Raw genomic sequence first — 12254 nt, forward strand, 5'->3', positions numbered from 1 at the left:
ATGCCGTTCCACCCGGTGACGGCGGCGTTGATGTACCGGGGCATCTACACCGTGCCCAACCTGCTGTCGGAGCAGCGCCCGGTGGACATCCCCGAGGACGAGCTGGAGGGTGAGTGCCCGCCGGGACCCCTGCCCGCCGGCCCTCCTACCTGTGCGCCCAGGTGCCGTGCGGGCTAGGGGCGCAGGGGGCGCCGGGCTGGCCGCAGGTGCCGGCTGCCAGGTGGGCGGCCCCGGCGAGCCAGCTGCCGCGCGGGGAGGCAGGACCAGCCGGCACCCATGGGCGCCGCGGCGGCGGCGGGGCGGCCCTACCACCCCTGCCCGCGTGGCCCCCAGCGCTGCGGAAACTTGCCGGGCCCCGCAGCGGGGTCACGGGGCCGCGCCACCCGCGCTGCCAGTGCGGCACAGCGGAGGGCTGGGGTGAGGGTCCGAGCTGCGCCCCCAGCGCCTGCGGGGCCGGAGCACGCGCATCCTGAGCCCCTTCGCGGCGCCCGCCCGCGGCTCTGCGCTCGCATTGACATTCCGCTCGTGTCGCTTCCAGAATCCAATCTGCTCGGGCAGCTGGAGAAGGGGAGAGGGCGACTGCCCTGCTCTTGCACGCCGCGGGGCCGCCCCCAGCCCCACCTGCAGCCCGCGCCCCTTTCCCGCAGCCCTCCGCGGACCCCCAGCCCAGAGCGCTTGGGAAGGCAGCCGGGGAAGCGGCGGCGACAACAAGTGGCCGGATTGGGCGGCTCGGTCGCGATAGCCAAGCCTGCAAGGGAAAGGCGGGGAGGCCCGGACGGAACCTGCCCCCTGCCCCAGCCCCTTGGCCTCCCAGACAAAAATGGGGAGGCAGGGAGGTGGCTGGGAGAGGGCAGAGCAGCGAGCAGGGCATAGAGTACCCTGGGCAGCAGCCAGACCCCTGGGGCCTGTCCAGCGCCTTCCCTGCTGGGCTGGGGGGAGGTGCTGTGGCTCTCCCTCCCCCCAGCCCTCCTGGGGTCCCATATGGAGTAGAAGGGGGGGCACCCTGCCATGATGGGAGTTTGGGTTTCCTGGGATCTGTTTGTCTGCGATTGGGGGAGGGGTTGCAATTACCCAGAGGGTGGCCCTCTCTAGGTGCCTGGAGTCTCTAGGGTCTCTGAGGTCTGGGGGCTTCATCAGGGCCTCTGGGGGTGCAGCTGGGAGACCAGCACAGTCAGGGAGGATGGTGGGAGCCCAGGGGAAGGCGGATGGGGAAAACCTGCCTCATCGCCAAGCCCAGGTGGGGGCAGCTCCCGTTCATGGGGAAGATGGAGAGAGAGAGGTGGCTGCCCCAGGCTCGCTGCAGCACTGGCCAGGAGACACCTGCTCCTCGCCCGAACCCCCAAGTTCCAGAAGAGCTGTGGAGGCAGGGTCTGGGCTCTGATGCGGGCAGGATCAGACCTCACCACTCACCCCCAAACCACGGAAACCCGCTGTCTGGGCCAAGTCCAGGGGCAGAGCCTCCGCCGGGGCCTGGGCAGGCGAGGGAGCAGGGGTTGGCTCGCAGGCCGTTTCCCCCCTTCGTCCCCTCCTGCCGCCTCTGGGCCACCTCAGACCCACCAGTTGCCCCCTCCAAAGGCCTCATCTGTCACCTCCTGCCAGGCAGCTCCCACCTCTTTCTCTCCCCCTTGCTGCCAGCAGCCCCTCTCCTGATCCCCCAGTCCTGGAGTGCTCGCCCGAGGAGGGGGAGAAGCGGACAGGAGGCCGGGGTGCGGGGTGAACAGGGCACGGCTGGGGCAGTGCAGGGGCACGGAGGCCGCAGGCTCCCCTTGGGCCGCCCAGCAGCTGAGCTGGCAGGAGCCCAGCGGTGTTAGTCACCAGCACACCGACACCCTCCCTCTTCTCGCTTGTCCCCTTGTCCCGGGGCCAGCAGAGAGGGGCCCTGGCACAGGGGGCGTCTGGAGGGCAGGGCCCTCCCTGGGGCCGGGGCAGGTGGGGATGGCGGCGCGGGCTCAGGCCAGGGTGGCCCCAGCCCAGCGCCTGGCGGATGAGCAGCTAATAGAGGAAGGCAAGAGATCTCCTGTAACCACCCCCAGTGTGGCTGCAGGGGCCCCCAGACCCTCTGCTGCCCCAGGCCCCTGCAGTGGTCCTCGGATGCCAGGGCTGGGTGGAGAGAGCGGCCCTCCTGGCGTGGGTTCCCCAGCAACACCACCTCTGTCCCCCCCACCTCCCCGGTGCCCTGTAAGTGCTCCTGCCCCAGGCAGTCTGGGTAAGACCTGGGCCCTTGGCTGAGACGAGCCCACCCTCAGCGGGGAGCTGCACGTGCCGGGAAAAGGGTGCAACGCTGCGGACAGTGCGTGCCTGCCTGCTGCCCGCACGGAACTGGGGGACGTCAGTCCGAGTGGGGAGGACGATGAGAAAGGGGTGGGGGAGCTCAGGCTTAAGGTAAGGGCTTCCCAGCCAGGCGGCTCTGGGTTCGAGTCTGCGGCCCTTGATCGTGGCGTGACCTTGGGCAGTCACTCGCCTCCATGGGCCGTGGGTTTCCCATCTGTAGAAGGGAGGTTGGCCTTGTCCTCCCCAGGGCTGCTGGTGACAGGGGTGGAAGTAAGGGGCCTGGCCGTGGGGTGTTCGGGGACCGGGGTGTAGCAGGGGGAGAAGCCGAGGAGGGGGAGCCTGCGGTAGAAAGGGCCTGGACTGTGGCGGGCCCAAGAGGCCGGGCCACCGTGGACACAGGGGCTGGGCCAGAAGATCTGGCAAAGGGGCCCTCGGAACCCGCGGATGGGAGGTGGCAGGGACGAGATGTGGCCTCAGCCAGCCCAGCATGAGGGAGAGGCAGGGACTCCCTGAGATCCCTCTGTGCCCCCCGCCACCGGCAGGCATGGCAGAGGCCTCCAGAGGCACAGAGGCTGGTCCCTGCCATTTCCAGGGACTGGAGCACCCAAAGGTTGGGATGGGGCCGTTCGTTGCCTTTCGAGTCAGAGGGAGGAGGCAGGAGAGAGCGAGGCTGGCGGCTCCCAGCACAGGGTTCTGGGGCCTGAGGATGGAGCCCGTGTGGAGAGTTGCCCAGTGGGGACCTTCAGTTCAGAGGGGACCAGGGGTCTCTCTTCTGGCCCCTCTTCCCTCGGAGCCCAGCAGCCACCTCTGCACTGGCCCAACCCTCAGGAAGTCCAGGCTGCTAGGGCGTGGGGCCGGCACCAGGGACGCAGAGTGCTTCGCCCTCCAGTGACCTCCAGACTCTGGCTCTCGGGGCACAGGCGTCTCCTGGGGCCTGCTGGGGTGTCAGGTCCTCACGCAGCTAGGGGTTAGGGGTGTGAGGCTGATGGTGATGGTGTCGTGGGCCCGGAAGCTTGGGGGTTCTGCCAGCCAGTCCCCGGGCCAGGCGTCCCCATGCAAAGACGGAAGAAGTCAGCCTGCCGCCGGCCTCCCTGGCAGGAAGGGAGCAAAGCTTTCGGGGGGGGGGGGGGGAGCGCCCAGCTGTGATGTGTTCCTGGCACAACAGTGACGGGGCGTGGTGGCACCCGCCTCCCTCGGGCAGCTCCCCACAGAGGCCAGGGCTGGGTGGGAGTCTCATCCCCATTTCACAGATGAGCCCCGCCGAGGCTCAGCGAGGAAAGGACTTGGCCTTGGCCGTGGAGCCAGAGTCAAGGCCTGGAGCTCTGGTCCTGGTCCCAGGCGCAGGCAGGCCCGCCTGGCATCCCAAGTTCACCCGGTCCTCCCTCTCCTTCTGGCTCTGCCGTGTGGGACGTTCTGATTTACGGCATCCCTCTCTGAGCCAGGCCTGGCCAAACGCTCGCCTGATGTTCTTGCTTAATCATCCCAGCAGCCCCATTGTACAGGTGAGCAAACACCTGCCCAAGGTCACCCAGCCAGGATGGAGGCGAGCTGGGTGGGATGTGTGCCACTCCAGGCCGCCTCCCTGCACTCTGCCTCCACTCCACCGGGACTGGAATGGAGCTGGGCGGGGGCAGGGCTCCAAGCCCCGGCAGAGGCGTGGGAGCGGGACTGGCGTGAGCCGGGTGTGTGGAGAGAGGCGAGGCAGGAGCTGCACGGGTGAGAGTCACAGTCTGTGGATTTTCCTGGTGGCCTTGGGAGGGTGGCCGGGCCTGAGAAATGGCTGTGCGGCCCACTGGGCTGCCTACTTAGGCCAAGATGCACCTGCCGGCCTCTGTCTCCCCTCTAGCCCAGGGCATGGTGGGACTGGGTCCTTGAGGGCTGGAGAACAGGGGCAGGCAACCTCCTGGGCCTCTCTGCTCCTGGGACTGTGGGTGGGCTCGGGGTGACCGAGTGAGGTGTGGAACCACCCAGCTCCCATCTCTCTCTGCTGCCCACGTCAGCCATTCACTCATTTAATCATTTATTCAGCAAAGGCTTGTGCCCGAGTGACAGGCTTGGTGCCAGGTAACGGGGACACAGCCGTACACAAGACTGACCCGGTCCCAGCGCTCCCAGCACCCACAGTTCTCAATCCAGTGCGGTCAGGGCAAGGGGTGGAGGAAGAGCAGGAGCTGTGGGGACCCCGAGGAGGGCCAAGATCATCCAGGACAGGCAAGGAGCCACAGAGGCGCCTGGGACTCGAGGCAGTGCCGTCCCAGCTGGAGTCGGGGGTTGCGTCAGAGTTCACGGTGGTGAGGGGTGGAGCGCCCCAGGCACAGGAGCCCCACGTTCAAGGGCAGGCAGGGGAGCAGTCTTGGTGCCCCCTCCATGCTGGGAGGGTCCCCCACCCCATCCTGGGCTGGAGTTCAGGAAGGGGAGTGGGTGCCCCAGCAGAGCCTGCGGGTGGGCCAGGAGACCTAAGAGTGTGTGTGCACGTGTTTATTGTATGTGTGTATGTTGGATTTGTGTTGTACATGTGTTGTGTTGTACTGTGTGTTTGGATTACGTATGTGTCATATGTTGCAAGTGTGGGATTGTGGCACCGCACGTATGTTGTGTGTTGCATTCGAGTCACATGTGTTGCATGCATGTCATGTGTGTGTTGCATGTATGTCGGGTGTGTTCCTCCACATCCACCCCCAGCGACTGGATCCCCGCAGCAGCTGGGTGGCTGCCAGGCCTCTGTGCCCACGCTCGGTGGTGATGGGGAGCGCTGCTTCTGAGGGCCCAGGAACCCAAAGGTGGGAACTGGCCTGTGGTTCCCGGAGACCAGGGTTTGTAGTGGCTGCAGGGGGCCACTGGTCAGGAGCCCAGGATCTCAGGCCGCACCTCAGCTGACCAGGGAAAGGCCAGAGGCAGAGGGCGCGGGAGCCCAGGTGGCCCAAGCACCGCTATTTGTCCATCTTGGTCTTTCTGCGAGCCGGGCTGGCCTGCAGGCTGTGGGTGTGGGCACCAGGTGGGAAGGGCCTGAGGATGGTGAGTGGCTCAGCCCCAGCCACCTTGCTGTGTGGCCCAGGGTACACGGCTGCCCTCTCTGGGCCACAGCCCCTGGCCTGCAATGAGGCCAGGCAGCTTAGCTGGGTGTCCTTGCCCCCACTGAGCCCATGGTGCAACTCCAAGGCGCAGGATCCTGTGGGCAGTTTCAAGGTCACAGCCCCCTAAGGCAAGACCCAGCCTGGCCAACAACGGCCCTGACCTCGCGCTGGCTGGGCTGCCTGCTCAGGGCTTCAGTTTCTGTGTCTGTAGCGTGGGACAGCACTCCGTCTGCCTCTCCTTCCAAACACACACACACGCACATGCACACGCACACACACGGAGCTCCCCTCTGCCTGCAGGAATCCCCCTAGGGGAACAGTGTGGACAAGGCCAAGGGACCCCCAGGCAGCTGGAGCTGGTGGACTGAGGCTCCCCCCTCCCCCAGCCTCCAGAGGCCCTGCTTGGGCCGTGACCACTGGAACAGCAGCAAACAGGTGGAGTGGAGGGTTAGGACCTCCCCAACAGGTCCCCGACATCTTTGTCCCCATATCATTCCGCCCATTTTACTGGGACTAAGACTGAGGCTGGGCCAAGGTCATACATTGGGTTGCTTGTTACTAGGCTCCCAGCCCAGCACACTTCTCCCATTCCCAGCCATTCCACTCAGGCTTCAGTCACCCTGTGTACAAAAGGGGAGGATCTCCCACATCTGACGCCTCCTGGGCCTGGTGGGGCCTCTCCATCTCACCCCTGTCTTCCCCCAAACCAGGAGGCCATCTGCTGAGCCATCAGCCGATCACCTGGAGCCGCAGCTGCCTCCCACCGCTGCCCTGGGGGCCTGTTGGCTGGGGGTGAGGGGCTGGGCTCTTGGGATGTGCCTTGGGATGGGATGCATGGGAGGGGGGGTGGAGGAGGGAGCAGGAAGAAGCCTCAGGCAGCCACCTTCCCCGAGCGAGTGGACCGCTGCGTCTTCCCTGAGCATGGTGCCCACCACACGGGGTCGTCGTGAGCACGCCAGGAGCCGCCGTGGGCGCCTGGAACACTGAGACCCCAGGGCCGTCACTGCGGGCAGCAGTGATCTGAGCTGCCGGCTCAGCCCACCCAGGGGTGCAGGCCTTGCATGTCTCGGGCCATGGGGGCTGGCTCTCCGCGGATCTGCAGACTGTGGGGAGTCTCGGATCCTGGGGGCCCAGGAAGGGGGCTGTTGGGACACACGTGAGGTCCCAGCCTGCTGTGCTCCCCCCTTCCCCCGCAGAGATCCGAGAGGCCTTCAAGGTGTTTGACAGAGACGGCAATGGCTTCATCTCCAAGCAGGAGCTGGGCACGGCCATGCGCTCCCTGGGCTACATGCCCAACGAGGTGGAGCTGGAGGTGATCATCCAGCGGCTGGACATGGACGGTGAGCGCTGCTGCTGCCTGCCTGTTTCATCACCCCCCACCCCAAGCCCATGGCAGGTTACAGCCACGTCTGGCCCCAGATCAGCCTGGAGAGTGGAGGTCAGAGAGGGTGGGACAGCCTTAGGCAGACAAAGGGCTCAGAGACTGCTCTCCTCTGTTCTGAGAAAGTTTTAAAGTCCAGAAAGGGTGTAGTCAGACTTCCTCCCACTCCAAATCATTAATATTTGCATTTTATTATGGAAGAATTCCTAAAGAGGACTGGTAATGCCAGGTCCTCTCCGTGGCCTCCCCGCGCCCATCCAGAGAGCGGACGACAGGCTGGGCAGGTGCAGCGTCCTGGGTGTCAGTTCCTAGCTGTATGGCAGAGAGGCTGTTGGGTGCCACACTCACCCCAGGGGCAGCATCGTGGAGCTAGGGAGCCATAGGTGGTTCGGCATGGAGTGGGGGGGTCTCCATGTGCCAGCGCCACCTTTCCTGGCAGCGCTGCAGCATCGCCCCAGTGCCTGGCAGGTGTAAGGTGCCCTGAACTTGACTCTAGGCTCAGAGAAGGGCAGGATTGCACCCTTTGGTCCCTTGAGCTGCGCCGCCTGGGCTGGGTTTGAGTGTGAGCCACTGATCGAACCTGTGCCTGCTCCAGGTGACGGCCAAGTGGACTTTGAAGAGTTTGTGACCCTCCTGGGACCCAAGCTGTCCACCTCAGGGATCCCAGAGAAGTTCCACGGCACTGACTTTGATACCGTCTTCTGGAAGGTATGTCCTGGCTGGCTGGGACCCAGGGCTGTGCACCAGGACCCTTACGGGGTCACGACCACATCAGGTTCCTGTCTACTGCACACCTGGCCTCCTGCAGGGCCATGAGCTCACCGGGGGAGGTCAAGGACTCTCTGGGGGCGGGGAGCAAGCGGGTCTGGCTCATGCGGCTGCAGGGTGCGGGTGGGGCCCGTGGCAGTGGTGGTGGCTGGAGCGCCGTGTCTGCCCCGACCCCACCCAAGTGCGACATGCAGAAGCTGACAGTGGACGAGCTGAAGCGGCTGCTGTACGACACCTTCTGTGAGCACCTGTCCATGAAGGACATCGAGAACATCATCATGACCGAGGAGGAGAGCCACCTGGGCACGGCCGAGGAATGCCCCGTGGACGTGGAGAGTGAGTGGCTGACCGCGGGGCCGGGGGATGCAGCAGGGGCTGGTGGGTCCTCCCCACCTGTCCCAAGCCTCCCCCAGGGGAGGGGGGGTGTCCTACATGCCGGCCCCTGATCCCATGGCTTCCCTGTCCCCTTGTGTCTCTCCCTGGCTCTCCCGGCGGCGGCCACAGCCTGCTCCAACCAGCAGATCCGCCAGACGTGCGTGCGCAAGAGCCTGATCTGCGCCTTCGCCATCGCCTTCATCATCAGCGTCATGCTCATCGCGGCCAACCAGGTGCTGCGCAGTGGCATGAAGTAGGCGTCTCCTGGCCCATGCGGTGCCCGGGCCCGCTCCGTGCCCACCTCCACCCGCAGCCCTCTCCACAGCCGGCCTCCTGGGCCACCCTCTGTGTGTCCTTCGGGTCCAGATGTCTGGGGCCCCCACCCCACTGGCCCCATGGGCCTTGCACGGAGCCATGGCCTGGCCGTGGAAGGCCTTGTGGGGGTCTGGGGACGGCCCCTAGTGCCCCCACACCCTGCCCATGTTCCACCCTGGCCTGTATGTAGCGCTAACCCCTCCTGCTCTCCAGGGGCTCCTGGGAAACAGGGGGCCTTGTCCCCACTGGCGTCCTCTAGGCGAGAGGGGGTACCCTGTGTTCAGAGAGGGCAGCTGCCTGCCCAGGACTGCACAGCAACCCCAGCCCAGGCCCTGAGGTTTGCCCGAGGCTGAGGGCAGGGCGGAGGAAGTGGGGGCAACGCCCCCTCTCCCGGAGGGCATGAGGCCAGGGTCTCTTGGCCCTGATCCCTGCCGTGGCCTGAGGGGGCCCCTGGTCTTCTCCCAGGTCCCTTCTTAGACCCACATGCAGCCATCCTCCTCCTCCACAAGCCTGCTCGGGCCACACCCAGCCCATTTCACAGGTGAGGAGACTGAGGCTCAGGAGGCCTGGAATCGGGCCTCAGTTCCCGCTTCAGCAGGGGGTCAGGAAGGACACACGTTCATGGAGGACAGGACACCTACGGGGGACCTGCGGTCCCTTCACGTCCCCGGCCCTCCACCAGAGGCCCAGCTGTGCAGGGCCACCTCACCCACCGGCACAGGATCGAGAGCCGTGGTCCTGCTGAGGGAAGCAGGGCCGGGCCTGACAGCCCTGCGGCCCCCCTGCTGCCCCGGGCTGTTGGGGAGGAAGCTCAGGGGGCCCCTGGGTGGAGAAACTGGCACAGCCCAGCCAGGCTCTCGCCCAAGCCCAGGGCCTACCCTCCAGGTCCCCCCACTGCTCTGCACCGCAAGACTGGAGACCCAGCTCCCAGCCTGTTGTTCCACCTGCCTGGCACAGGCAGACGTGGGGCCTGGGCGGGTGGCAGGTGGTCCTTGGGCTCCTCCCCCCAGGGCTGGGGCCACTTCTCTCCTGGGCGACGGGCATAGCCACACTGGGGCACCCTGTGCCCAGCTGGGCTGAGCCTTCGCTGCCCCAGAGAGAGGGGCGGAAATCTGTACCCCCCGGCCCCTGGACAGGCTCTTGTCTGTTCCAGCCCTGCTGTCTTCAGCCGGAGGCTGGAGAGTGGGGCTCGCACGGCCAGGCCACACGGGGACACACGTTCTTCATCAACCTCCGGAAGTTCCTCACCCGCCCTCTGAAGACGTCGGGGCAGGGTTGCCCGGCAGCAGCGTAGAACCTGGACCGGGGCCGCGGCCTCGAGTGGTCTCAGAGGCTCCGTGGGCATAGCAGGAAGGGCTCAGCCTCTCCAGTCCTGACCCATGTCTTTATTCTGACGGATGACAGCCGACAGGGAGTGGGGGGCGCAGGCAGGGGGGAGGGGCTAGCCCCACTGCACTCTGGGCTGCAGGGGCCACCCTCCGGGTGGGGGTGCCCGCAGGGAGGGGGGCAGTTCCTGGACCGGAGGCCAGCCCATGGGGTACTGGAAGACGGTGGCTCTGATGGGTTCAGCCCTAGAGAGAGGAGGAGAGTAGAGCGTTATAGCGGGGCGCACCTGTCCCGCCTCCCCGGCCGTGGGTGGCCTGCCAGGCCCTCCTGGAAACAGAGCCTTTGAGGCAGCAGCCTCTCCCCCAGGACTGCGCAGGGTGGAGGCAGGCCTTGAGGGGACATAAGTAGCCCTGGTGTCCCGCTGTGGGCACCGACACACACATGCACGCGCACAGCAATGTTACCTGGCCTGCAGCAAACCGAGCCAGGCGTGTACGCACTGACGAACAGACATGCCATGTGAGTAGGGAAAAAAGCAGCTTATAAAATAATGTATATAGCATGATACTATTTTTGTTTAAAGATATATAACATATATAAATGCATAAAGAAAAAACAACCCTGGAAGTCATGGCGAAATGTTAGCAGTGGTTCTATCTGAGTGGTGCAATGATGAGTGATTTTTTTTTTTTACTTCTTTATACTTTTCAAAAGTTTTACAAGCACGCAAGCCTTTGATATCAGAAAAAAATATTATCTAAAATTTTTGCTAAACAGCCTCATTTCTCACGCTGCTCTCCTCAGTGCCCGAGTCCCCGCCCCCAGAGCTCAGGGTTTAAAGCCCCAGCCCTGGGCTCCCTGTGGGAGCTGACCCAGGCCTGGTGGGACAGAGGCAGCCTCCCCCTCGCCCCCTAACCTATTCCACACTCAGCCCCGCTCCTCTCCAGAGTGCGGTGTCTCCCAGGCTGTGAACTCTCAACTCCCCCAGGGGGCTCATCTGTCCCCCTCCCCCATGGGAGACAGAGGGTACAGAGTGGGTAGGGCTGGGGTGTCTCTGTGCCCCAATGCCAGAGGCCCCCCGTAATGGGTGCTGAGTGACCCACAGCAGTACCGGGAGCTTCTGAGGACCAGGACTGCCCTGGGCCACACACCATGGCCTCGAGAGGTCTCAATCTTCACGTGACCCCCACGGTATACACGAGACCACCGCGCTGCAGGGAGTGGGTCGTTGGGTCCAAGTGATGCAAGGGCTGGGGTGCAGCCTAGCCAGGGGCTGCAGACACTGCCCCCGCTTCAGGTCTCCCTGCTTCAGCAGCCCCCAGCTGCATCCCGCCTGGCCCCCCAACCCAGCCTTCGGGGCCGGTGAGGCCCTGGCAGCCCTGGGCCTGCTCAGGCGCCCTGGACTTTACCTCGCCGCACCCACCCAGCTCCCCTAGCTGGGCCTGAACCCCTGTAGAGAATCAAGGACCTCAGGGAGCCCGAGGCTGCCCCTGGGGCTCCCGGCGTGTGTGAGGACGGGACATCCCCGGCCAGATGGATTGCTGCTGGCTGGAGGGCGCGGAGAGCAGCCCTTGGCCTGATTGATGGCTCCGGGGAGGCTTCATAAACTCCCGAGTCCCGCAGAGAAGGGTGGGAGTAAGGGAGGCTGTGCAGTTGCTGGGAGGGAGCGCCCCGGCCGCCCGCCCAGCCTGCGCTCCCCCAGGGAGGCTGTGATCCGGACAAGCCCCTTTCTCTGAGCCTCGGGCCCTTCATCCAGCCGAAGAACGTGCAGATTCGTGGGCAGTGGGGACCTAGCTGCTGAGTCCAAGGCTCAGCCCAGTGTCGCTGCCCGCCCTGAGGCCCTCCGACAGGATGCAGGCATCTCCTCACCCCTGGGCTTTGCTCACGGACCCGGGCACCTTTCCAGGGTCCTCCACACACACACACACGGCCTGGGCCCCACAGCCAGCTCTCTGGCCCCCGCACAGGGCGAACAGGTGCGTGGCAGGGCTCTGCCTGGTACACAGGGACAGGCGTCCTTCCTGGCACTGCCCTAGCCGTGGTCCTCATCCAGAGGAAATAGAGACTTAGGTGGTGCATGGGCTGCAACAGTGGCACTGGGCCAGGGGGCGCCAAGGGGAGATTAAGAGGGATAAAGTGACAATCTGAAGAGCCAACAGGACGCAGGGACAAGCACCGGCCGCCCGGGGGATTAGGCTGCGTGTCTGAGGCCGCCTCTCCCTCCCGCCGTCTGCTCCTGGCAGATCCCTCAGGGTCAGTCTGCCTGGGGTGGGGGATGAGCCTGCACCGCCAGGCTGGGGAAGCAGTCCACATCCCCGTACTTACAACAGCCCAGGGTCCACCGCGACGGTCACAGAGGTCGGAGGTGAGAGGTGAGAAAGCGCTGCCTGCGGGCGGGGAAGGCAGCAGGAGGCTCCCGGAGGCCCTGCGACCTGGGCAGCCGTGGCAAGGTCAAGAATGAATGGCCACGTCTCCTTGCAACAACCCCTTTTTCTCAAGACCAAATGGGCCTGCTGTGGCCTGAGAGGCATTCGCTCTGGCTCCAAGCCCTCAGGAGGCAGGTGGACAGGTGGTGGGCGCAGAGAAGTGACTGCCAAGAGCAGGTCCCCAGAAGGCCCACGTTGGGTGCCCAGAGGGAGAGCAGCCTGGGGGGGGGGGGCAGGGGAGGCCCTCAGAGCCTTGCATGGGGTCCTATTGCGGGCTCCACTCCACAAAGCCCCTGCTACTTCCAGTCTGTGGCTAGT

General features: G+C 65.3%; 2 protein-coding genes across 6 annotated transcripts in view; one reads left to right on the plus strand and one right to left on the minus strand.

The window, feature by feature from the left end:
• Window positions 1–9585, plus strand: CABP7 (calcium binding protein 7). The gene is made up of 5 exons (XM_062182344.1): window positions 1–109; window positions 6542–6685; window positions 7322–7434; window positions 7677–7830; window positions 7999–9585. The coding sequence occupies exons 1-5, from the start codon at window positions 1–3 to the stop codon at window positions 8124–8126; spliced, it is 648 nt and encodes a 215-aa protein (XP_062038328.1). The 3' UTR covers window positions 8127–9585.
• The window catches only part of ZMAT5 (zinc finger matrin-type 5), a 23716-nt gene continuing 21016 nt past the window's right edge, over window positions 9555–12254 (minus strand). For all 5 annotated transcript variants that reach the window (XM_062182348.1, XM_062182345.1, XM_062182347.1 and 2 more), the window contains one exon: window positions 9555–9755. In XM_062182348.1, coding sequence (XP_062038332.1) covers window positions 9626–9755 — 130 coding nt within the window. In that variant the 3' untranslated portion in view covers window positions 9555–9625. The remainder of the gene's footprint in view (window positions 9756–12254) is intronic.

Source organism: Lepus europaeus, chromosome 23 (assembly GCF_033115175.1).
Source record: "Lepus europaeus isolate LE1 chromosome 23, mLepTim1.pri, whole genome shotgun sequence".
NCBI lineage: Eukaryota > Metazoa > Chordata > Mammalia > Lagomorpha > Leporidae > Lepus > Lepus europaeus.

Excerpts from the sequence above, each read along its gene's own strand:
- CABP7 (XM_062182344.1), top strand. The coding sequence starts at position 1 with ATGCCGTTCCACCCGGTGACGGCGGCGTTGATGTACCGGGGCATCTAC. Across the intron at positions 110-6,541 it reads CCCCGAGGACGAGCTGGAGG|AGATCCGAGAGGCCTTCAAG; the intron begins GTGAGTGCCCGC and ends CTTCCCCCGCAG. Across the intron at positions 7,435-7,676 it reads TTGATACCGTCTTCTGGAAG|TGCGACATGCAGAAGCTGAC; the intron begins GTATGTCCTGGC and ends ACCCCACCCAAG.